General features: G+C 32.5%; 1 protein-coding gene across 13 annotated transcripts in view; it reads left to right on the top strand.

Annotated features, from left to right (window-relative positions):
* Window positions 1-23,332, top strand: part of LOC144469315 (dynein beta chain, ciliary-like) — a 51,306-nt gene that overhangs the window by 7,240 nt on the left and 20,734 nt on the right. For 12 of the 13 annotated variants that reach the window (XM_078179423.1, XM_078179432.1, XM_078179427.1 and 9 more), the window contains 18 exons: window positions 514-670; window positions 2,340-2,572; window positions 2,843-3,132; window positions 4,218-4,366; window positions 8,564-8,809; window positions 9,362-9,586; window positions 10,476-10,677; window positions 10,891-11,057; window positions 12,008-12,420; window positions 13,726-13,996; window positions 14,412-14,674; window positions 15,298-15,608; window positions 16,159-16,274; window positions 16,899-17,110; window positions 17,748-17,951; window positions 18,570-18,641; window positions 18,856-19,071; window positions 19,490-19,727. In XM_078179423.1, coding sequence (XP_078035549.1) covers window positions 514-670; window positions 2,340-2,572; window positions 2,843-3,132; window positions 4,218-4,366; window positions 8,564-8,809; window positions 9,362-9,586; window positions 10,476-10,677; window positions 10,891-11,057; window positions 12,008-12,420; window positions 13,726-13,996; window positions 14,412-14,674; window positions 15,298-15,608; window positions 16,159-16,274; window positions 16,899-17,110; window positions 17,748-17,951; window positions 18,570-18,641; window positions 18,856-19,071; window positions 19,490-19,727 — 3,985 coding nt within the window. The remainder of the gene's footprint in view (window positions 1-513; window positions 671-2,339; window positions 2,573-2,842; window positions 3,133-4,217; window positions 4,367-8,563; window positions 8,810-9,361; window positions 9,587-10,475; window positions 10,678-10,890; window positions 11,058-12,007; window positions 12,421-13,725; window positions 13,997-14,411; window positions 14,675-15,297; window positions 15,609-16,158; window positions 16,275-16,898; window positions 17,111-17,747; window positions 17,952-18,569; window positions 18,642-18,855; window positions 19,072-19,489; window positions 19,728-23,332) is intronic. The other variant, XM_078179424.1, reaches the window with a different exon arrangement.

The following is a 23,332-nucleotide window of genomic DNA, read 5'->3' as shown; positions in this document are numbered from 1 at the left end:
GCAACCAAATGGTATAATTTCCGCATCCTGATTTCGTCGTAGAAAGTTTTACGACGATTTTATTGCACTCGAGGATTACATTTTGATAAAATTAACGGAGAGCGATCGTGTGCTTACGAAGATGAATACACAACAATAGAGACTTATAGAGACGTATAAATATTATTTGCTGTATTGTCTTTGCAGTGCGCAACTACGTTTTAAACATTTATTTATAGCTTTAAGGTTGAAAACCTAGTTCTAATAAATGAGTTGCACTCTCTAAGAGACCTTCGAGCAAATAATAGAGTTTTAGGGTTTATAATATTATGATCTACGTGCATCTAATAACTACACTGCGGATTTTTATGCAAAGTAAAATATTGTATATTAACTTTAATCACTTGCAATTAGTATGATAATGTGTTTAAGGTTGCTGAGTGTCTCTCTTTAAATTCATGTACACGCGTTTTCGCTAATGCTTAAAATTCGCAATCTATTAATTACCTTAATAACCCTGTCTGATCATTTCAGATTGCAAGAGTTATCAGAGTTTCTGCAAGCGGCAATGGAGAATTTCTCGCAATCAATTCAAGAAGATGATTACGAAGCACTTTTAGTGACTATCTCCTACTTGAAAGAAATCAGAGATCGGCAATTTGAGATAGAGGATATGTTTGATCCTATCAAGGTAACGCGATAATCATAAAATAACGATCATACAATTATATTGATATTTTCTTTGTGTTCAATTATACTGAATTTAATAATGGATAATTAATGTTATTCAAGTATTACACGGTCTGAGCAGCGCGAAAAAGTTGTCATTAAACTCGATATTACTCATTAAAAAATTATTACCTTTTGCATACTACGAAATTAAAATAAACAATTGGTTTGACTGAACTATTTTGTGTTGAAGGTACACATTAGTTTCAGCTTGATAATTGCAAATATTATAACTAAAAGTTATTGTAATTTTATTACTTTCTAGAATTCAGAAATTTCTTCCGGCAACATATTTCCAAAATTTAATTTATTATATTAGGTCTACAACTAAGTTCTCGCTGTTTTTTGTATGAAAACGCAACTTTATTGTGAAAAAATTGTTACAAATGACTCATTCAAAGTATTGCCCATCGCTAGCTACAACTTTTGTCCATCTTTCTGGCAGAGCTCGAATACCGTTGCGATAATAGTCTTCATCTTTTGAGGCTATCCACGAATCAAGTCATTTTTTGATGTCTTCATATGAGCGAAACTGCTGATCAGCCAGACTATGTGCCATCGAACGGAACAAGTAATAATCGGATGGCGCAATGTCTGGGGAATATGGCGAGTGGGGTAGGACTTCCTATTTGAGCGTTTCCACGTAGGTTTTAACGGGTTTGGCAACATGAGACCAAGCGCCGTCATGCAGTAGAATCACTTTTCGTGCCTCTGGAACCCAAGTTCCTTGCTTTTGAATCATTTCCAACGCATGCAGTCGCTTGCAAATGGCTTGCTGGGTAACTCCTAATACTGAAGCAAGTTGTTCCTGCGTTTGGCACGGATCCTCCTCAAGCAATACCTACAATTTAGCGTCTTCGAACGTTTTTGGCCTTCCTTCACGCGGGCGATCGTCAACATTGAAATCACCGTTTCTGAAGCGACGGAACCAATCACGGCACGTTGTTTCACTTAGAGCAGCATCTCCGTAAACTTTGTGGAGCTCTCAATGCGCTTCAGCCGCCGTTTTCTTCGAATGAAATAAGAAAATCAACACTTCCCGCAAATGACGATTATTTGGCTCAAAACCAGACATCTTTACACAATCAAAAGTGTATGACGCCAAAACAAATTCACTAACGTGTTAACGGGGGTTGTTTGCCAGATGTCTAAGCTTGGTTCATGAGGTTTTGGTTACGTCTAAATCGACCAGTACTTATTGCTGGAACCATCTATAGGCAAACAGCGAGAATTTAGTTGTAGACCTAATAACAATGTAACAAAAAGACACCATAAAATAAATATTACGTAAAAATGCAGTAAATCTGCTTCTTTTTGTTTGAACTTTTTTTTTTTTTTAACAGCAGTATGCATTTTCTACCACTTCATGCAATAGCTGAAGCTGAAGCGAGTTTAATACCCTAAATGTGTTTATAAAGATCTTTAATTAAAAAAGATCCACAGTTTTTTGATAACAATACAAATATTAGTAAAAGCTGACGTACAACGAATATTAATGTTGAAACTGTAAAATATGCCTATTCTTCATAACGTTAAAATATTTGAATATTAGAACGTCGAATCGACGACCCTACAAAATTAAATCTCATTCTTAATTATTATATTATCTCTAATTTGTTGTCGTATTCCAGAAAACAATAGAACTGCTGGAACAATATCAAGTAGTTATAAGTCCGAAAATTTTCGAGTGGCTGACAGAGCTACCCCATACTTGGGAGTCGTTGAAAAAACTATCTGCTCAAGTGAAACAGGTTGTGCAGCCTTTGATGACCCGTCAAATTGAACTTCTGAAGAAGAGACTGAGTTACTATGATTTCAAACAGCAACGTTTCCTCGACGAATTCCACAAAAATCCTGTCTTCGAGTAAATTTGCACTAACAGTATTCTATTAAATAATACTAATAATATTCTATCCAATAATACTAACAGTATTCCATTAAACAATCCTGACAGCATTCCTTTAAAGTAGTGCTAATAGTATTCTCTAGTATACTGATATTATTAAATAAAAATACTCGATACTAGTAGTATTAAATAACAATACTTGCAATTCGGTTTGACTTACTTCTGAAAAGATATTTTCAGAAAACATAGAATTATTCGTTTAACATAAAACATTTTAATCGCTGTTAGTCCCGAGTGTACCGATCCGTACGAGAAATTGAACAAAATTCGCGAAGGAGTCGTGCAATTTTTGGGCGAAGAGAAGAATTTGAAAGATCAGACGGTCATTTTTGAACAAGAAATGCCCGAATTTAAAGTGAACAAGCAAGTGCAGAAGGAAATGCAACTCTTGAAGACTTTATGGGATTACGTGAATGTAATTAGTACTAGCTTGAACGAATGGAAGAAAACTACGTGGAAGAAGCTGGACATCGAGTGGATGGACCAAGAGTGCAAAAAGATTCTCAGGGAATTAAGACGTGAGAATATTTCCAATTTCTTTCATATATTAATATACTAAATACTATGTAATTTTGATATGCCAAGTTACTTGGGTATTTGAAAAATACCAACTGTTATAAATATAGTCCCCACGCGACAAGAAGTCAACTTTGTATTCATGTATCCACTCTCTGTGCAATCATCTTAGTCACTTAACCCTTTGCGGTCGAATGGCGACTCTCAGGCGCCTCTAAAAATGATCAGGCCACGTTTTAAAATAATCTTTATCAGATTTACTATTATTTAAAAAATTGTTAAGAGCTATTATCTGTTACATAAGTCATAAAATTCAATTTTATAATGTATAAAATGCTCCAGGTTATATCAAATGGAAACGTGTAAGTCTGAAGAAATATTTTGGATTTCCAGTTAAAATGGCTCCGACTGCAAAGGGTTAAACCCTCTTAGCGATAGTTGCGGTAGTATGGCAGTTATTAAGAGGGGGAACGTAAACTCAAAGATGCCTTCTTGTCGCGTGAGGACTGTAGACGTAATAGTAACTCACGTTGGTCACTTTCAAAGTTCGGTAGCTTCAGTGTTAAAGGAATATCTTTGTACTTGTGTTGGCACATTTACATAGCATACATAGCAAAATATACACTTGAATATAACTAAATTTATTTTTAGTCATTCTTCAACTAGAAAAGTAAATCTGAATTTCCAAGTACCAAAGTTAAAGATATTTTAAACTATGATGTCGTTTATGTTATTGATTAGTTCGAATATTAAGATGTGTCAAAAGAAAAATTGAAAATTGATAATCAAACAAATACTTTAAACAATTAGGTGTTGTAAGTCAAAATTAGAACATCGGTCAATCATATCTAATACCCATTTAACATTGAAATGCTATAAAGAAAACTAATGTATTCGCCACTATTATTGCGTTTACTATGTTCAAATGACTGATCTATGATGTCGTAGATTGGTACCATAAAGTACAAATAAACACTAATAGACATTAAGCGTAATAACAGTGCATCTCGTACTTAACTCATAACAATGTTTTCATGTTGTAACCTAAATTTCATCATTGTATAATGCATCATACATGCTGCTACAGAATTGGACAAAGATGTACGTGGATGGAAACTATACACAGATATCGAAGCTCAAGTTCGTAATATGATGGCATCGCTAAGAGCAGTGTCAGAATTACAAAACCCAGCTATTAGAGACAGACATTGGAGAGAATTAATGGCTGAAACGAAGGTAATTAATTACATAATCTATCGAAGTTATATTATGTCGGCGAAAACGCCAGAATTTGTGATTATTATGATTCAATTAATTAAGAACCAAGTTTATTGACTTCAAAAGTTCGTAATTTGGGTTTAGCGAGCAAGACGATTTATTTAAATTGTTGCACTTTTGTTACAAAATTGTCATGTTTTTGGAAAGATAACCCAAGACAATTAATTCTAATATTAAGAAGGATTATGTTGTTCGAATTTGACGCTATTTAATCAAATGGGTAAAAACACACCCTTGCAAATATTAACTTGATACTACTGTTATAAAAAATATTAGAAAACATATTTGTACACAATTTAATGTAACACTATTTTAACCAAAAGTGACAAGAGACATTGCTAAAAATATGAATTTGTCATTGTCTACATCAAAGAGATCCAAAGCAACTTTTAGAATTCCAATTTGAAATTATTTTCTAAACATCTCCTATTTTACTTTATCTTTCAACTTCTTCCGCGACACTTACAAAATTAATTTTGTAAAAACACGAATCGAAAAAGTCGGTAAAAATGGTGTTAAATATCTCGGACTGTCCCAGATGATTATGAAGTCCCGTACGTAGTACAATTAATGTCCGAGTTCGCAGATTAAGTAATTGTAACATTTTCAAATAAATGCACGCGGTTGAACTTCGTTCTATCTTAAATCTCTGCCTCATTTTAGTTAAGTAGAACAAGCCGGGGGAAAAACCTTGGTTTTAATTACCCCACGAATGTAGAAAACACGAATTGCTTCGCCGTGTTGGTAGGCATCCGCGCAATCCCTAACAGTGTGTCTGTTTGCGCGTCAAATTTTCACAAGCGCGGATAAAACGAGTAACGTATGTAGAACAAAGTGAAACGAATGGGTAACCTAGTGTTTAGAAGAATAATGAGAAAGGTACGCGCGAGATAAACATGCAGGGATTTCTGCAACCTGCAATAAGAGCATATTAAAGAGTATGAAACGTCTAATAACTACGCAGAAAATTTCATTGTAATTTGTTATAACTTGTTTCACTACCGTTGACTAGTCTGTAAATGATTTTAACACTTAATTAACATTGCCAATTCAACCAGCAACGCAAACTGAGATTAGTTTATCGAGCCGTTTATCTTGAAAATGATCTAAGTATATTTTTTAAAAAGCTAGTTACTTTAATAATTGCATTTCTACATTCATATTTATTATTTTAACAATTTCTTTTCCGGAAACTCTCTAGAACGCAACAAACCTTAAAAACCTAACCATGGCATCAATAGGTTACAGATTTTATGCATTTATGGCAAAATTGGGTTATTATAATTTAAAATCGTATAAAAATTAAAAACTTTTAGAAACGTCGATGTATTATTTCTAATCTGCTAAGATGATTAAAAGAAGAATGAAGTTGCCCCTTGATTTCCTTGATTACTTGATTAGATTTTATTACTTGCAATTGATGGAAACGATTTTTATTTTGTATTTCAAAATTTATTAAAACGTAAACTCCTTAAATATCTGAGTTCAATAAACAACTCAATTCTTCCCGTGCAACCACAAACTTCTGTCTACGGGTATGATGTTACAGGATACCCACGTGGAAACCAATTGTTGGTTACTTTTAGTTATTTGCGAGGACGCAGACCGAAACTACACTTTACTTCCTAATTAATGCAAGTATTCCGTAATTTGCATGCATTAGTCCGTGATTGTTTCCATCGACAATGCAAATAATCTTGCTGGGAAATAATTAGCGTGATTAATGAAGGCAATAATTTTCTAACAAAGCGTAATTACATGAGGCGAGGCACGGCGTTGTGCTTGTAAGTACAACATGAGAGCAAAACGGCAATCAGGCGTGTGGAAGTTAGAATTATCTCCTCGAAGATAGAAACGAGAACATGATGTAACAGTGAAAGAAGTGTTAATGAATGTATAACAGAAACTTTTACTAACAGCTCTACGAATATTGGCAGACTTATACAGTACGCCACAAAAGCATGTACAAACACGTAGTACTTATATTCGTTACATGAACACATGACAAAATATTATTTACTAGTTTGCAAGTAGAACTTTGTTATCGTCGTATTATAACAGTTAAAAGTAATTCAAGTTTTTCTCAAATAGTTTTTATGAATTATATTCATCCACTGTCGTGATTTAGGTACAATGTATGCAAATAAGTGAGCACATCTTTACAGACTTTTATCTAAAATAAAGAAGCGCCAAAAGCTATGAGAAACACAGATAACACACCATAAAATGCAAAATTTGGATTTGTTTAATATTAATATTTTAAAATCAAAGACTATGCAAATTATATGTATATATGGTATTATAAATTATTATTTCTTACTGTATTTTACTATCATTTCTGTACATCCCCTTATCCCGTTAGAATCGTTAGAATTCTTCGTTCCTATTACAAGTTTAAATAGTCGCATAATAGTTTTTGTTACCATTGAACCGAATTCACGAAATTATTCAACTTGTCTGGAATCATACTGGATTTCCTCGATGGTCTGCTATTACTAATTAAACGTTTGAGTACCTAATAACTTCGTAAGTCTCTTGTCTTTCGTTCATCTTTAGCGGACCATACCTTACAATTAGCGTTCACACTTGTTAATGCATACTGGTTCATACTCGTTAATACGTGTAAATTACTTCGAAATCGTGGATCATGTAAAACAAGTTGAAAGCATTTCCTTCGTCATTCTTACGTAGATTACAATAACATAAATAAATAATTTACTGTTTGTAATTGTTAATGTCTCTTAAAAATCAACTTATACTCGAGATAATATATTGTTTCTATATGATGGAAAAACAAAAAAATACGAGCTTAAAACGATACTTTTTGAAAACCTTCAGCTGATACTTTTGAAACTACAAGCATTGTGTCGTTTTGATCTCACACTATGTGAAAAAATGTGGAATTCCAATTTGAAGAACGCAATCTGATCATCGAACGACCTTGAATATTATAAATGTTGTATTTGCATTATCGTAACCTACATAACAACAATTAGAAAAGTCTTCCTCAATCTTATTTGTTTTATTTATTTTTTACCTTTAGCTTACATCTGTAACGTTTACATAAATATTGCTATTGTTCCCATAATATTACCTTGTGCTCTCTTTATATTTACCCACAATTGTTGCATAGTCTTGAACCATCCTCGAACTCTGCGCATGCAACGCTTTTAAGCAAGAACGTACGTATTCCGCTGAATTTAAATCGAGGAATTGCGGAGGATACGTAAGGACTTTCGACTGTAGTATGTTAATCATTGCAGTGTACTTGCTGTTTTACATTTCGACTCATTACCGCGCTAAAAATTAGCTTCCGACACGCCTTTGCTTTATCTTCTAAATTACATTCTAGACGGGTTTCTAAATCTCTTGTGTAAAGTTTTACGTAACACCATACAATGGCATCAGAAGTAGAATGTTTGATGTGAAATAGACATCTGAGGTAATTAATTTTGTATCTAAATCAATACTTATTGCATAAATGTGTGCGTTTAGAAAATACTTGCATCATATGTTCCAAAAATCACTTAGAAATGTTTGATTAGCATATATAGATTGTATTTTTTAGTTGCACGTTTCCTTCTTAAATACTGTATTATTTTGAATGTTGCTAAAAACAAAACTGTTTATTAACAATTATATTAATAGCAATTAGTAAGAAATGATTCACTAAAAAAATGTTTCCGAAAAAATCAAACTTCATAGAATTTAGATTTAAAGGAGGAACACTTCAGGAAATATTACGATGATTTTTATGCATAATTCGATATAAATTATTTCTGTTTAAAATCGTACAACAGTTGAAAACAAATTAATATCCAATGTAAAAATAAGTTAAACAAGTACTATTTTTGAAACAATTGTTTATGATTTACACCATTTCGATTTCGTTTTCTCGAAAACGAGTTTATTCAGCAAACTACTTTATTTATAACACAAATCTGTACGAACAATTTTTCCTAAGATTTATCTATACTAAAACTTGTAGACACGCTTTGTGTATAATTAGAAAAATTGTCTAAAAATTGGAGAAAATCGGACATTTAAAATTCAAAACGTAAGAAAGGCGAAACGTTCGGGACAAAAATGAGAATTAAATAAAGTATTGATATCAAGTAAAAATACCAAATGAAATTAATAAATATTTTACGGCAGGTTGTATTCAGCATGTCCGACAATACTACGCTGGAAGACTTGCTGAAACTGGAATTACACAAATACGAGGAGGAAGTAAAGAACATTGTGGCCAAATCGGTAAAAGAAATGGCAATGGAAAAAGTTCTGAAAGAACTTCACGACACTTGGAGCACTCTTGAATTTGGCAAAGATTTACATGATCGCACGAAACTGAATGTTCTTAGGATCGATGAAGAAGCTGTAGAAATTCTTGAAGATAATCAGGTGATTCATGTTTTCCCTTCCTAAATCACAAAAGAGAAAATATAACATATTTCGAGTAAATAGAATTCTATAAGGTTGTCATTTATAAAGTCAAAAATATACATGATTCAACTATGCAATGTAGGTACAGTGGCTTACAAAAGTATTTCAGCATCTTTCAGAAGGTGGTAAATTTTTTACAATTAAACAAAAATACTCGAATTCTTTTACGCGACGTAATCAGTACCTGCTTACTGTGTTCGAAGATATTTTCAGAAATTACAATTAGTTAGAACAAGGAAAACAAATAAGAAAATAATTAATTTCGTAGATCTGATTAACTCATATGCATTCTAAAAATGTCATAAGCCGCTATACATAAAAACTTAAATTATCGGATATTTTGCATAGCACTATAAATAATCGTTTTTCGATTATAATTCCAATTCACATTAGCTTCTGTTGTTATTTCCATCTTTTTGTTACTTCAGTTATTTATCTATCTATCTATTATACATTTAATTTACTTTGGAAGCGAAACGTATTGAGATTGTTTCCAACGAATTTGAATAGGTACAACTACAAAATATGTTGGGATCGAAATTTGTGGGATACTTCCTGGACGAGATTCTGGACTGGCAAAGGAAGTTAAGTAACGCGGACGCCATAATTAATGCCTGGTTCGAAGTTCAGAGAGCGTGGATGCATCTTGAAAGTATTTTTATTGGCTCGGAAGATATCAGAAGTCAACTCCCGGAAGAGTCGAAGCGGTTTGAAAAAATCGACAGAGACTTCAAAGTACTTTTTCTAACTTTACTAAATAGTACTTGTATTGTTATATAATTGACGTAAGTAAAAAATTACGGTTTTGAAGGAAACGAGTTTGAATGCTTCGAATTGTTAATACAACGTAACAATATCTCATTAAAATTTAAAAGCTGGTAGAATGAAATGTCGAATCTTGTACAATTTATAAATGCTCGTTTATCCTTGTTACATGTAATAGAACATAATTAGAGAATATGAAATAAGGTATTTCATATGTGAATTTTTAATACGATCATTATTACATCTGTCACCATTTGTACTCTACATCTTTTATAGTTTCATTATTTTATTCTGTGGGATTCGGAAATATCCAAAAAGATAAAAATGAGAAACAACTACAGTTTGAAACATAAGATATGAAATAGCCAAGTATTATTGACTATATTATTTACCAGTGAAAGTTAAGAAACCTTATTTTGTATTTTTTATTCATCTTATTTCTTTTAAATTTAAAACAAAAATATATTTTTATTATTTCTTTTTATTTGTTGTACGCTATAAACGAAACAATATTATAATGTAAAAGATATGTCATGTGCCTCAGTGTAATATATACATTTAATTTGATACGATGTATAATTATTAAAATGTAAAATTTTACTGAAACGTTTACGATATGTAAACTTAATAATACTGTTGCATTTTATGGGATAAATCAAAATAAATAATGGCATTCAAGATGTTACGAAATCTGCATTAAATAAAGTCGTTTCAGTCAAATAATTTTTCTTACATATCGTAAAGCGTGATATATTTTTACCATGAGTATTTCATGTTTTCTGGTATAAATATTGCTGCAAACAAACATATATATTACCATTAAACTATAAAATTAAACGTACCGATTGTCGACTTTAAGGAGCTGCTAAGAGAAATGATGAGCAATTTGAATATAGTGAAAGCGACTAATCGTCCAAAACTATTGGAGAAGCTGGAAGAATTGCAGATCCAATTGAATATCTGCGAGAAAGCCCTAGCAGATTACTTGGAAACAAAAAGATTAATTTATCCAAGGTTCTATTTCATTTCCTCGGCTGACCTACTAGACATTCTGAGCAATGGTTAGAAAGCATTATCTCTTTATTGTTTGTACTATCGAACTTTGCGACGATATCTTCTTCTTGATGATTTCTTTATCTATCATTTATTACTTTATTAGTAATTTTAAAAAGGAAATCGTTGCAATTGTTTCGCCTTTTAAAAGAAAGAAATGGTTACAAATTCTCTGTCCATGAATAAATATTTCACGGCTGAGGAATTCTTTATGTTTCTAGGTAACAACCCCGAACTGGTGTGCAGGCACTTGTCAAAATTATACGATTCTATTGCAAATTTATCATGGAAAATGGACGGTGGTAAACCGACGAAGACTGCTTTAGTAATGGTTGCTAAAGACGGCGAACATATGCCGATTCATGGGCCTTGTGATTGCAGTGGAAAGGTAATTCTGTTAAATATTAATTTCACGGGTTCAAGAAATCATTGTCCGAGAAGATTATCAAAAATGTTTCTGCCATGATGCCAATAATATCACTTTCGAAAGGACATTGAATAGAAAATATGTTGATAACATATCATGGCTCTTTTGAACGGTTTGCTTTCACTTTTGCGACTCTTATGCAACAATGTATGTTCTGTTTTTCGTGACTCACCCTGTATAGAAAAAAGACATTATACATTACAAGCAGTATATACAAATACTATATATTCTCGTTTAAATGAATAAGAGTAACTGGTAGCCATCCAAAGCAAAAGGCAAGGTCCACGATAAAATTAAATAGAAACAAATAATAACAACATAGTATCCTCTTCGTAACTGTTAATAAGATCTCTACCATAACCGACAAAATTCTATCTTAGCTGGGCACTCGAACACGATATAATCATGATTACAATTACTTGTGTAACAAACAATTCAGATTTCAAACGCCAGTTTATTACACAAGTAACCGTAATTGTTATCATATCGCGCTTGGTGTTATTTTAAGCAAGAAAACAAGACGAACACGATGGTTAAAGTTTCATCGATAAAAAATAAAAAATTAGAAATATTAATTTTTAACATTCTTTAAATTTCATTGAATTTAATCCCTATCCTCTACGGCGAAACAGTAGTTCCTCCACCGTAACTGTCACTCAACGAATCCCGAATAGGACAATTATGGAGAGAATACTGTAATACAAGCTTCTAAATAATTTGTTCTTGAAAAGTAATTTAATGTTCCATAAGAATATAAGAATACAAGATGTCCCAAAAATGGTATCTCTCATTTCCAGATTGTTAGACATTTTTGGGACACCCTGTGTAAGAATTCCACGAAAATATAAAAATACATACTGTAGCACAAGCTTCCGAATGATTTGTTTCTGAAAAATGATTTAACGTTCCAGGTGGAAAACTGGTTAAACAACGTGACAGATGCCATGAAGAGAACCGTCCGCCATCACATGTCCCAAGCAGTGGGTAACTACGACGAAAAACCGAGAGAACAATGGATATTTGATCACTTGGCTCAACCGGCGCTCACTGGAAGCCAAATATGGTGGACAACCGAAGTGAACATGGCCTTCATGAGACTCGAGGAGGGTTTCGAAAATGCGTTCAAAGATTATCAGCGGAAGCAGATCAACCAACTTAATGCTCTGATTACGATACTCTGCGGAGATTTGGATCCGAGCGACAGAATGAAAATAATGACTATCTGCACCATCGACGTGCACGCTAGGGACGTCGTCGGGAAGATGATCACGATGAAGGCGGAAAATTCGTCCAGCTTCCAATGGCAATCACAACTCAGACATAGGTGTGGGAAGATTAAGTGATATATGGGGTTGGGGAATAAGTTCGTAGCGTTTTTATATTTTCTTTTATTTTACAACAATTTGTTGCTGTTTGACAAAGTGTATAATATTCATTCGATAGAGCTGATTCTGCTCTACAAAACCGTGTTAATAGTTGTAACAATAAATTAATCCATTATTTATTATTTATAATTTATTTTTTTTATTAGGTGAATGTAATAAATAAATAAAGGAATAATGTAATTTCCGTCCTTGCAAACGTCAAGGAACGTTTTTTTTCGCCAAACTCTTGGAATCTGCAAGCGGACAGCTCGAATAGTTATTATGGTCGCCGACCGTGTGTCGCTATAGCCTCAAAAGTAATAACAGATTAAATGACTCAAGAAGACGATTAGCACAGTTTTGTAGAGCAGAAATAGCTCTATCGAATGAATATTATTCACTTTGTCAAACAGCAACAAATCGTTGTAAAATGAAAGAAAATGTAAAAACGCTACGAACTTATTCCCCAATCCAATAGTTTGGTAATTTAAAAGTTTCCTCGCCTTACCGAGCTTAAAACTAGTTGATTTCAAATGTTCATTTTAAGATTGTTCATATTGTAAGGATTCCTTCATGGTAAACGATTGAATGAATTTCTTAATTTGAGCAGACATTATAGAACAAGTGAATAAAGATCTAAATAAATTCAGTCATCGTCATTCTTGCAAAATAGCATCTATATGAAATTAAGATAACAATTAAAATTTTCTATGGAGAAAAAGACAAATTCTGAAAAGAGCCATTCATTGCTTGTATGTATCTACGAGCACAAACAAATGAAAAACGTAAATTTTACCATACTATCGGAAAAAACGTACAAAACTTCACAAAATTGATCGCGACGATTGTTAATTACTAAGCTCGTAATAATCGTTTCTACAATAATTTTCGATCCTTCCAGAGCTTGTACAACGTGAAATGATAATATTGTTTTCGATATTTAAAAGTTAGCAAAAGCATGAAGTTTTGTTGCCGACTGTACGTTCCTCCGTACAGATATGTATTGGGTGGTTACGATAATTAATGCCAGTCTAACGTGAGATACGGTATGTTACGTACCTCCGCGTCTCGCATTTCCTGCTGTTAAAACATACTGCATGGAGCGTAACAACCAGAACGACGCTGTACATTTAATCTGTATTTATTTATTATCATTCAATTACTTGCTTAAATTGTACGTTACAAATTGCTGACACTTATAAAACCCAGCTAACAGCTCTGCGGATGCTTCCACTTACAGTAATTTTCGGTCGAATAATTTACAGATGGGACGATAAGGCACACGACTGTTTCGCTGATATATGCGACGCAACGTTTCGATACAGTCACGAATATTTGGGAAACGTTCCCCGATTGGTAATAACGCCGCTAACCGACAGATGTTACATCACGTTGACGCAGTCGTTGCATCTTGTAATGGGCGGGGCGCCGGCTGGCCCTGCGGGAACAGGGAAAACAGAAACCACCAAAGATTTAGGACGAGCACTCGGCCAGATGGTGTACGTGTTCAATTGTTCCGAGCAAATGGATTACAAGGTGAAATTATAAAATTTTGAGAGAAACGTTGAAGACAGTATTCGTTTACTTGCAACGATTACATTAATTTAAGGGTGTTTTAATCAGGGACCAAACGAACAGTTATTTCAAAACGTAACCGAATAACAAGAACAAATTCATTATTTATGTTCGAGTTGTTAATCACGGAATGTAAAAGAAATTGTTCGAAAAACCCCTTGATTAAACGATTTCAATTTTTGATTACAAATTACAGCTGCGAATGAGAATTACAAATAATTCCTTTCTCTACGATTGCACTCCTTTGTCCTCAACATTTTGATTAGCACACCTCGACAATTTCATAAAATTAAAGCACTTTATTTTTAAAGGGGTTATTTTCAGTAATCTGACAGTAATTCACAAATCAACGACTTCGTTTGTTATACCTTTGCAGTCCTGCGGAAATATTTATAAGGGCCTTGCTCAGGTCGGAGCGTGGGGTTGTTTCGATGAATTTAACCGCATTTCCGTGGAAGTACTTTCTGTAGTTGCTGTACAGGTGAAATCGGTCTTAGATGGAATAAAAAGTGGTAAATCAACGTTTCTATTCTTTGGAGAAGAATTGAATCTTATCCCGACCGTTGGCATGTTCATCACGATGAATCCAGGATATGCTGGACGAACAGAATTGCCAGAAAACTTGAAAACCTTGTTCCGGTATTATATATTTATTCTTGCGATTGCATAAAATTACATCTTTCACGTGCCTTTCAAATGTTGCAAATTTTTGAGAAAAAACTGGAACTCGATGAAACAATAAACTGCTTACTAGAATATACAGGGTGTTCCATATAACTCAGCCACCTTCAATAACATATTATTTATATTTTAAATTTTAAAAGGCTACTGAAACACAAAATTCTATAAACATATATGCCAGATATTCTCGTAAATAACATTATTTTCCTATGGTATTTTATTATGATATATTATTAAAACCAGTCGAACACTAAATTCTGTAAAGACGTATGGTATCGATCACCCCATGGATAACACGAATTTCTTCTGGTATTCTTAAAAATTTAAATATGCAAATGCAACCTTTAACTATTCATAAATGTTTACGTTTCACATATTTCACCTTATTTTTGACAAACTGGCGAATGATAATTATGTAAAAGGCTAGTGATCGTTATTTGTATAATAATTTCATTGAAGACTAAGAAAAATACTTACAGCTGATAATAAAAAGATAACTATATTGTTAATAATAATATAAGGTGAAGTAATAATAATATAATAATAAAGTAATATAAAGATAACAATAATTTTCTCTACAGACCTTGCGCGATGGTGGTTCCGGATTTCGACTTGATCTGCGAAATCATGTTAGTGGCGGAAGGTTTCCAAGAAGCCCGGTTATTAGCAAGAAAATTCATAACACTGTATCAGCTTTGTCGGGAATTGTTGTCGAAGCAAGACCATTACGATTGGGGTTTAAGGGCGATTAAGTCGGTCTTGGTCGTTGCTGGGAAATTAAAGAGAGACGATCCTCAAAGACCCGAAGATCAAGTGCTGATGAGAGCTCTCAGAGACTTCAATATTCCGAAAATCGTGACGGACGATGTGCCCGTTTTCATGGGACTTATCGGTAAGTGTATCTTGCAATTGTTTTGAAATATTCTTTGAAGTATTGTATTATTCTATTTCATAATTATTTGCATGCCTGTGATCACTTTTGAGACAACGTTATTTGAAATATTATTTATTTCAAACATTTCAAATAATTGTAAAATACATCTTGGAATACGATAATTTAATGATCAACTCATAGTTTAATTTAGACTGATATCCTCGTTAACAATGTCAGTCATTAAAGAAAAGAGACATTTTCGTCTGCTTTAAAATTAACTTAAAGAATTTTTACTTGCCACAGAGATCCGCAATATAGTCATTAATTACATTCAAAGCACTAAATTCTTTATTATAACAAAAAGAAACGATTTAAACAAGGATTATTCATCGCTACAAGATTGGATTTATTAAACATGTCAGTTTTACTCGTTCCATAGTCCTAGCGTTAAATAAAATGAAATTAACCGTGGGCTGTTCGCAGTTCCAGTAGAAATGTCTGCCTCATGTTATTCTAGTACATGGAACTCCCGCAAAGGATACTTGCTTCTTTATTATCGACTTTCTAGGTGATTTATTTCCTGCTTTGGACGTACCCCGGAAAAGGGATTTAGAATTCGAGCTAACGGTCAAAGAGTCAGCTGTCGATTTGAAATTGCAGCCGGAGGATGGGTTCATACTAAAAGTAAGACGGCTGTAACAGCCGATTTGTTAACCCTAGTTTCACTACGTATTTGATTCGTTAGTTTCACTGAATCTTTCCATCAAACTGATACTTTTGAGTAACGAAACTTAATTCAAATTATTATAGAATAATTTATATTAATTCATTATTTTAAACTATTCTAATTTAAAATTCTTATATATTAAAATTTGTATAGCCTTCTATCGAAATTGCACTTTTGTATAAATTTTACTAAAACTACCAACCTAATTTTTTATAAAAAGATTTATATTACTTTGTTTTCTAAAATATTTTAGTGTAATCATCTTTTAAACACTCTATATCACATTTAATTTTAATTTAGTCTATCAATTTATCTAATTTTTAAAAAATATCTTTTTATACAATATTTATCAATTGTCGTTATCTTGCAAGCTCTGAATAAAACGAAACCTTGGTTGTAATGTTAAATAAATAAAGATTACGTTAATTTTGAAGTATAAAATTTTACGCTAATTTAAAAACGTAAAAGTTTAAGTTAAATTATTAACCCGTGCGTAATCCTTTTGTTTTCTTTATGTTTGTGTATACAGTTCGTAGCGCGAATGCTACGAATAAAAACTAAAGCTCCACTTTACAAATTAGGTGGTTCAATTGGAAGAACTGCTTCACGTTCGACATTCTGTTTTCATTGTCGGTTTCGCTGGGACCGGGAAGACGGAAGTTTGGAAAACGTTGAATCGAACTTATTTCAATCAGAAATTGAAACCGTATTACAACGACCTGAATCCGAAAGCCGTAACCAACGACGAATTGTTTGGAATTATTAATCCGGCTACACGAGAATGGAAAGACGGGTTCGGCACTTTCTAAACTTGGTTAAACAATTACGAACATTTATTTATGATTCGTTATTGTCAATACATTTTTCGATGAACTTTTAAAACTGCAGTAGAGACCGTCATATCCTAACATTTATTTTTAGAATATTCTGATATTCAACGTTTTATTATCTAATTATTGTATTATTTAGATACGATATCACTAAACCGTGGATCTTCGTGCAAAATAAATTGTTTCGATGTTTAGTGTAAGATCAAACTATATTTCTCAGTTTAATCATGTCAATTATTTAAATTTTTTTATTCATAGTTTTATATTTCACATACATGTTTTTGCTATAAATTCAGTAAAATCCACAATCTAATTATCAGCTAGTAGAAAACGTGAATGAAATTCTTAGATGGTGGAATGTTTTAGTGTCAGGATATTACGAAAATAGACGTTCGGATAAGAGAAGTTCTACCATATATCAGTGTGCGATAATATTGTTCCCTTTAAAAAAATTTTCGGTATATTATTTAAAATTCAGATTTGGGAAATATAGAAATCATATTCCTATTGATCTCTTTAGCAGCGTGAATATAACTCACACTTGTGTATAGTGTTCACTGAAAGAAATTAGATGGTTAATCGTTCTATCATTATTTCCAGATTGTTTTCAGTGATAATGAGAGATCAAGCAAACATGACTGGAAACGATCCAAAATGGATCATTTTTGATGGTGACATAGATCCCATGTGGATCGAATCATTAAATACTGTTATGGACGACAATAAAGTATTAACGTTAGCTAGTAACGAACGAATCGCATTAACGCCACATATGAGACTTCTCTTTGAAATCTCTAATCTACGGTAACAATTCTTCTTCTTCTTCTCATTTTACCAATCGATAAACTGTTATAATTTTTGCGTTATATATAATTTCATATTAGCAAAGTTTCTGGAACGCAATAATCCTTAGAAAAAAAACCATACCACCATGTTATCAGTCAGCAATATTTTTTGATTTATTAAAGCGCAAAATTCTTCAATATTGAATCTTAAAATAAATGGACTTAGGCCAGTTTCAAAATGAACGGTTCAATTAATCAAACATAATTTTGCAAATTTTAATTTTAATTTATTTGCATTTAAAAAATTGTAAAACCTGATAACAAAATCGTATGTATATGTAGTTTCACATTTTTGTATAAAATAGAACTGAAAATGTTCGTGTCAAATCTTTTGAGAGAACCACCCATTGCACTATGATTTCTTTCACTGCTACGTTGATTAACACTACTTCGTACTTAATCATTCTCCTAGATTTTGATAATGAGAGAAACAAATTTTGTTTCGATTTCAAAGACGCAAATAATATTTTTATTTCGTATATTATGCTTGAAATATTCATCGCGAGTTTGACTCATTATAATGAAAGAAGTTAAATTAATTTTCTCGTTTTGTTAAAGTTCTTGTTTGTTTATACAGAACAGCTACGCCAGCCACGGTGTCCAGAGCCGGAATTCTTTATATAAATCCCCAAGATATCGGTTGGTACCCGTGAGTAATTAATTGTTTATTACTTTAATAAAATCATCATTTATGAATTAACATTTGTTGCAAATCCAAGTATATTATTAAGAGATGACCCTAGTATTTTTTAAAAAACCATAGCATTTGTCAACTCAAAACTATACATTCTTTCGAGTTCACTTGTATTATAATATACTATCACATATATGTATTAATGGTGAACGTTTTACAATTAACGTAGATTCGCGATTAGCTGGATAGAAACGAGAGAAGCTTCCGAAAGGGCAAATCTGACGATATTATTCGACAAATATGTCCCGCCGCTGGTAGAAGTGATGAAGAACAGATTTAAAAAAATCACCCCCTTACCAGACATTTGTCACGTGGAAATGCTTTGCAATTTGTTAGATTGTTTTCTGACACCGGAGAGCGTGCCACCGGACTGTCCGAAAGAATGGTACGAACAAAATTTATAACTATAGTTTACCGGAAAATATGCAGATAAATTTTTATCAAATTTTTTAATTGTTTGGAATAACAAGAAGAATATAAACAGTTACGTTCTTTTTACTTTTTTTTATCTAAACTTGGAACGAGAATTTTAACATCGAAATGGATAAACTTTTTGACGTGCTATGCTTATTGAAAAATGTAAAAATCTACAGATTTCGTACAATCGTCGATCAACCCTTTCCACAGGTTAAAACTTCAAACGCTAGGATTCCTTTTCATCGGAATGTCGATTCAACAACATTAACCGATTTTAAACGAGTTAACAAAACGTATTGTTTAGTTTTCGTTCCGCGTTTGTCAAGAAGTTAATTTCATAATCTAACGAAACTAATCTTCTTTCATGTTCTATGACTATGACATAGGCACGAATTGTACTTTGTGTTCGCTTGCATTTGGGCATTTGGATCCGCGACGTTCCAAGATCAGTTGGTTGACTGGCGAAATGAATTCAATAAATGGTGGCAAGTTGAATTTAAAACGGTCAAATTTCCACCCGGTGGAAACATATTTAATTATTTCATCGAGGACGAGACAAAGAAACTTCTACCATGGACCGAAAAAGTGAAACCTTTCGAGTTAGATGCTGATATACCCCTACAGGTTGGTTTGAACAATTTTTCTGAAAGTACATAGTTACGTAAAATAACTGTAATTATTGTAACGCAGCAAGGCATTCTTCATGTGCCCAGTCATTACAACCGCAACATTGTGCCATAAGGTTCATAACCTTATCTCCTTATGCTTTTATATTGGCTTTTCTAATTTTTGTACTAGGTAATCTAAACGCTTGATTGTAATATTAACTTATAGCAATTTTAAAATTAAATAACCTAACAAGTATAGGTACTTATTTAGATTATAGGATGAAGAAAATTAATGCCTTACTTGGTCCCTGACTGCACCTTCAAGCTTCAATTATGAATCATTATTTATAATATGCTTTTTAATATAAAGGAGCTATCAGTATTTTTTTATGATACATGAAATTAGAGATTTCAAACAAGAAGGAGCTCTTACATCACAATTTTGATGCAGTAAGGAATTAGCATCAAAATTAGCATAGAATTTATCATCGAATTAGCATCAGCATTCTAGGTATCGAAAAGCTATTTTCTTCATTATGCAGATGTATATTTTCTATTTACCTAAGTATGATAGACGAGTGTGTTCCAAGTGTCAGTTTACATTATATATCTGTATCGTGTAATAATATCTCTTATATAATTTGAGATATGTAACTTGTTCCAACCATCATCGGTTTTCCCTACACCTATTAAACGCGATAGCTTTACCCCAGTGAAATGTGTGCAACAATTAATTTTCAGAGCCTAGATAGTTGAATACAAATTTTGGTACATTACATCCAAATGGACCCGAACCTTGTCGTCCGATTATAAATCAGTATTGTTTATACATAATTTGCCAGAAACTCTAAAATTAGTATCAGAGTTGGTTCACTTGTTCATCAAAATGAAACGAGGAAATGTAGGATAAAAATGTTTAAAAATTGAAAAGAGGTAATTTCGACTTGAAAACTTACAATATTTTGTTGGATTCGTTCAACGATTTTTCTTGTCAGATGTTATTCCGTCTAATTATGTGCTCCATCCTAGAAGTGCTACTTACTTTCAAGACATTTCGCTATAAGGCGAAGTTATATAACTTGCAACCGTCTTACATGTAAGGCATTTCCATTTCAATCTTTTTCCTTCATTTTCTAAAATCTTGCCGACTTTATACGCTTCATTTGGTTCACCTTAAAGCATTTCTGTCTCATCTTACAAAACTTTCGCTTTCTCCAAGTTCGTTGCTCGCTCCCACGCTCTTTTCCCCACCAACTTTCTCGTTCCACCGCATGCCCATATACGTGCACACGTATGGACATACATGTATATACTAATGTAATCTACATGTTACTAGTACAGTCCTTATTCTCAATTTGATATTCATTTTTCAACAAGATTGCCGCGGTAATATTTTCTCTCGAACAAAATTTCGTATTTCTCTTTGACTTTGACTTTCTACTATTATCAATAAACATTCGTTATAATTTTTTTATTGTTTTATTTCTCTGCATTAAAGTTTGTTCAAGTTAGAATCAAAATTTAGAATACACTGCATCTAAAAATTCGTTTTCATTTATAAAGTATTGCTACAAGTAGTTAATGTGGAGTCAATTGTAATGACTTATTTTTGTATTGCATGTATTATTAATTAGAACATTGTAACTCACTATCGTCAATTTTCGAACAATAATTTTAAGTAGCGCATTTTACTTTGGATTATTAATTGTACGTTTAATTCAATTTTAATGAATTCATTATGCAACGCAGTATGACCTTGACAAGAGATTTCTTACCTAGTCAAGAATGAATATGTATGGTTTAGGTCATAATAAATTGGATCTGATTTTAAATATTATATCACGATACCGATACACTACAATCTCATTTATTATTATAGAAAGTAACTATCACACAACCACAATAACTTAAAAAGAATGACTTTGTAGAACATTATTTATTTTATTTATCCTTCAAGCAGATAACCTAAGTTGTTATTAATGATACAAGAAAATGCGTAAGGAAAAAAATGCTTCATATCCTGTATAAGATAAAAATATAAAAACAAAGCACAGACTAATTTCCTATTCGCATTCTCACTAAGATAATGTAAGATGAAGAATAGCAATTTCACATACATGCATCGCTTAAACACTTCGTTAACCCCTTGTCAAACCATTGTCTTCACAGTCACGATGATTGATTTTCGATTGTAAGGATAACTCGGAAGAAGATGAAAATTATATTTATTACAAGCCTACATTTACTTGAATGCTTAAATAGCAGTGGTACGACAAGAGAATTTCATTCCAATTTCAAAAATCAGAACAACGTTCGTACTCAACAGGTTTATTAAATGTCTCTATTACGAGTTATACTCGTCGGAGTACGGCAAGGGGTTAAATACACCAATCGTTTGTAACCAGAAATAAACATGAAGCTACATAACGATGAGATAAAAATTAAGAAAATAATACGAGAAAAAATCTTTAATTGCTTTGAAACTTCCGCCTTGATACACATCCTCCTACATCGTCATCACTAAACGTCGGATCTTTGTGCAAAATAAAAACTGTCTAACTTAATTATGAGATACGCAATTCATATAAAAATGTCTTTCCTCTTTCAATGATTTTGATAAGTTATACATAACATAAAAATATTCTCAAATTCTTTTCCTGTTTCTCCGGCTTTTGGTTTTGACCTAGACAGTTTTATCAAGAGTGCATAAAATCTGCAGTATAGTCATTACGATTCCAGTGAATCCCCGAGCTTATAACAGTGATATTCAGTTCCTGTTATTCAGACTTCGAATACTTTTGATCTGTCCTTTGACCTCGGATCCTTAGAATTCGTAATTTTTCCAGCATCTCGATAACAAATATCTGTGTATCGTAAACCCACGCATCTGCCATATTCGGTCCTCCGAACAGTTCCTTGAATTCCGATGCAAGGACTTTCGCACCCTGACCTGCTCATTCCACGGACTATGATCGCGTGAGCGGCAGATAGGTTTTCCCAGGAATCATCTCGTATGTCTTCCGCTTTTAGTTGCCGCATATTAGCAAGAATTAATCTGCTTCCGTTAACCTCTCTTGCACTATGATGTCGTGTCTTCTTACGAACACTTCGGACGTAATCCACTAAATATAGATATTATTTGATTCTTTTACATCAAAATGAACACTTCGCAACATTGCTTGTGATAGCACTTTCTGAGGGAATTAATATGAACATAGTCATTTATATTTTAAGAAAACTCTGTTAAATATGAATGACATTTACTTCTGTTACGTTAAGATAAAACTCACAATTAAATAATTTATCTAAAACAGTTTTCAATGGTACTTAAATCCAGTTAAAAGGTTGAATATTTTGGATGGATAATATTAACAATAAAACCGTGTTAACCAGAGCACTATTCTATCATTTGTTATTCTACCGCTCTTATTCGTTTCAGACCATACTTTTTAATAATGGGGCTGTAGATTATATACATTTATGAAGAAATGAATAAATAAAATATAAAATACTGCAAAGATTGAAAGAATTTTATTATTCTATTAATCTATTATCATATTTATGTTAGTCTATTATATTAGACTATCAATAATAAGCAAATATTATTATTAATCTGTTAAG

This window comes from Augochlora pura, chromosome 4, assembly GCF_028453695.1.
Source record: "Augochlora pura isolate Apur16 chromosome 4, APUR_v2.2.1, whole genome shotgun sequence".
In the NCBI taxonomy this organism is placed as follows: Eukaryota; Metazoa; Arthropoda; class Insecta; order Hymenoptera; family Halictidae; genus Augochlora; species Augochlora pura.
The sequence above is the reverse complement of the archived record's forward strand: the minus strand, read 5'-3'. Positions and strand labels throughout refer to the sequence as shown.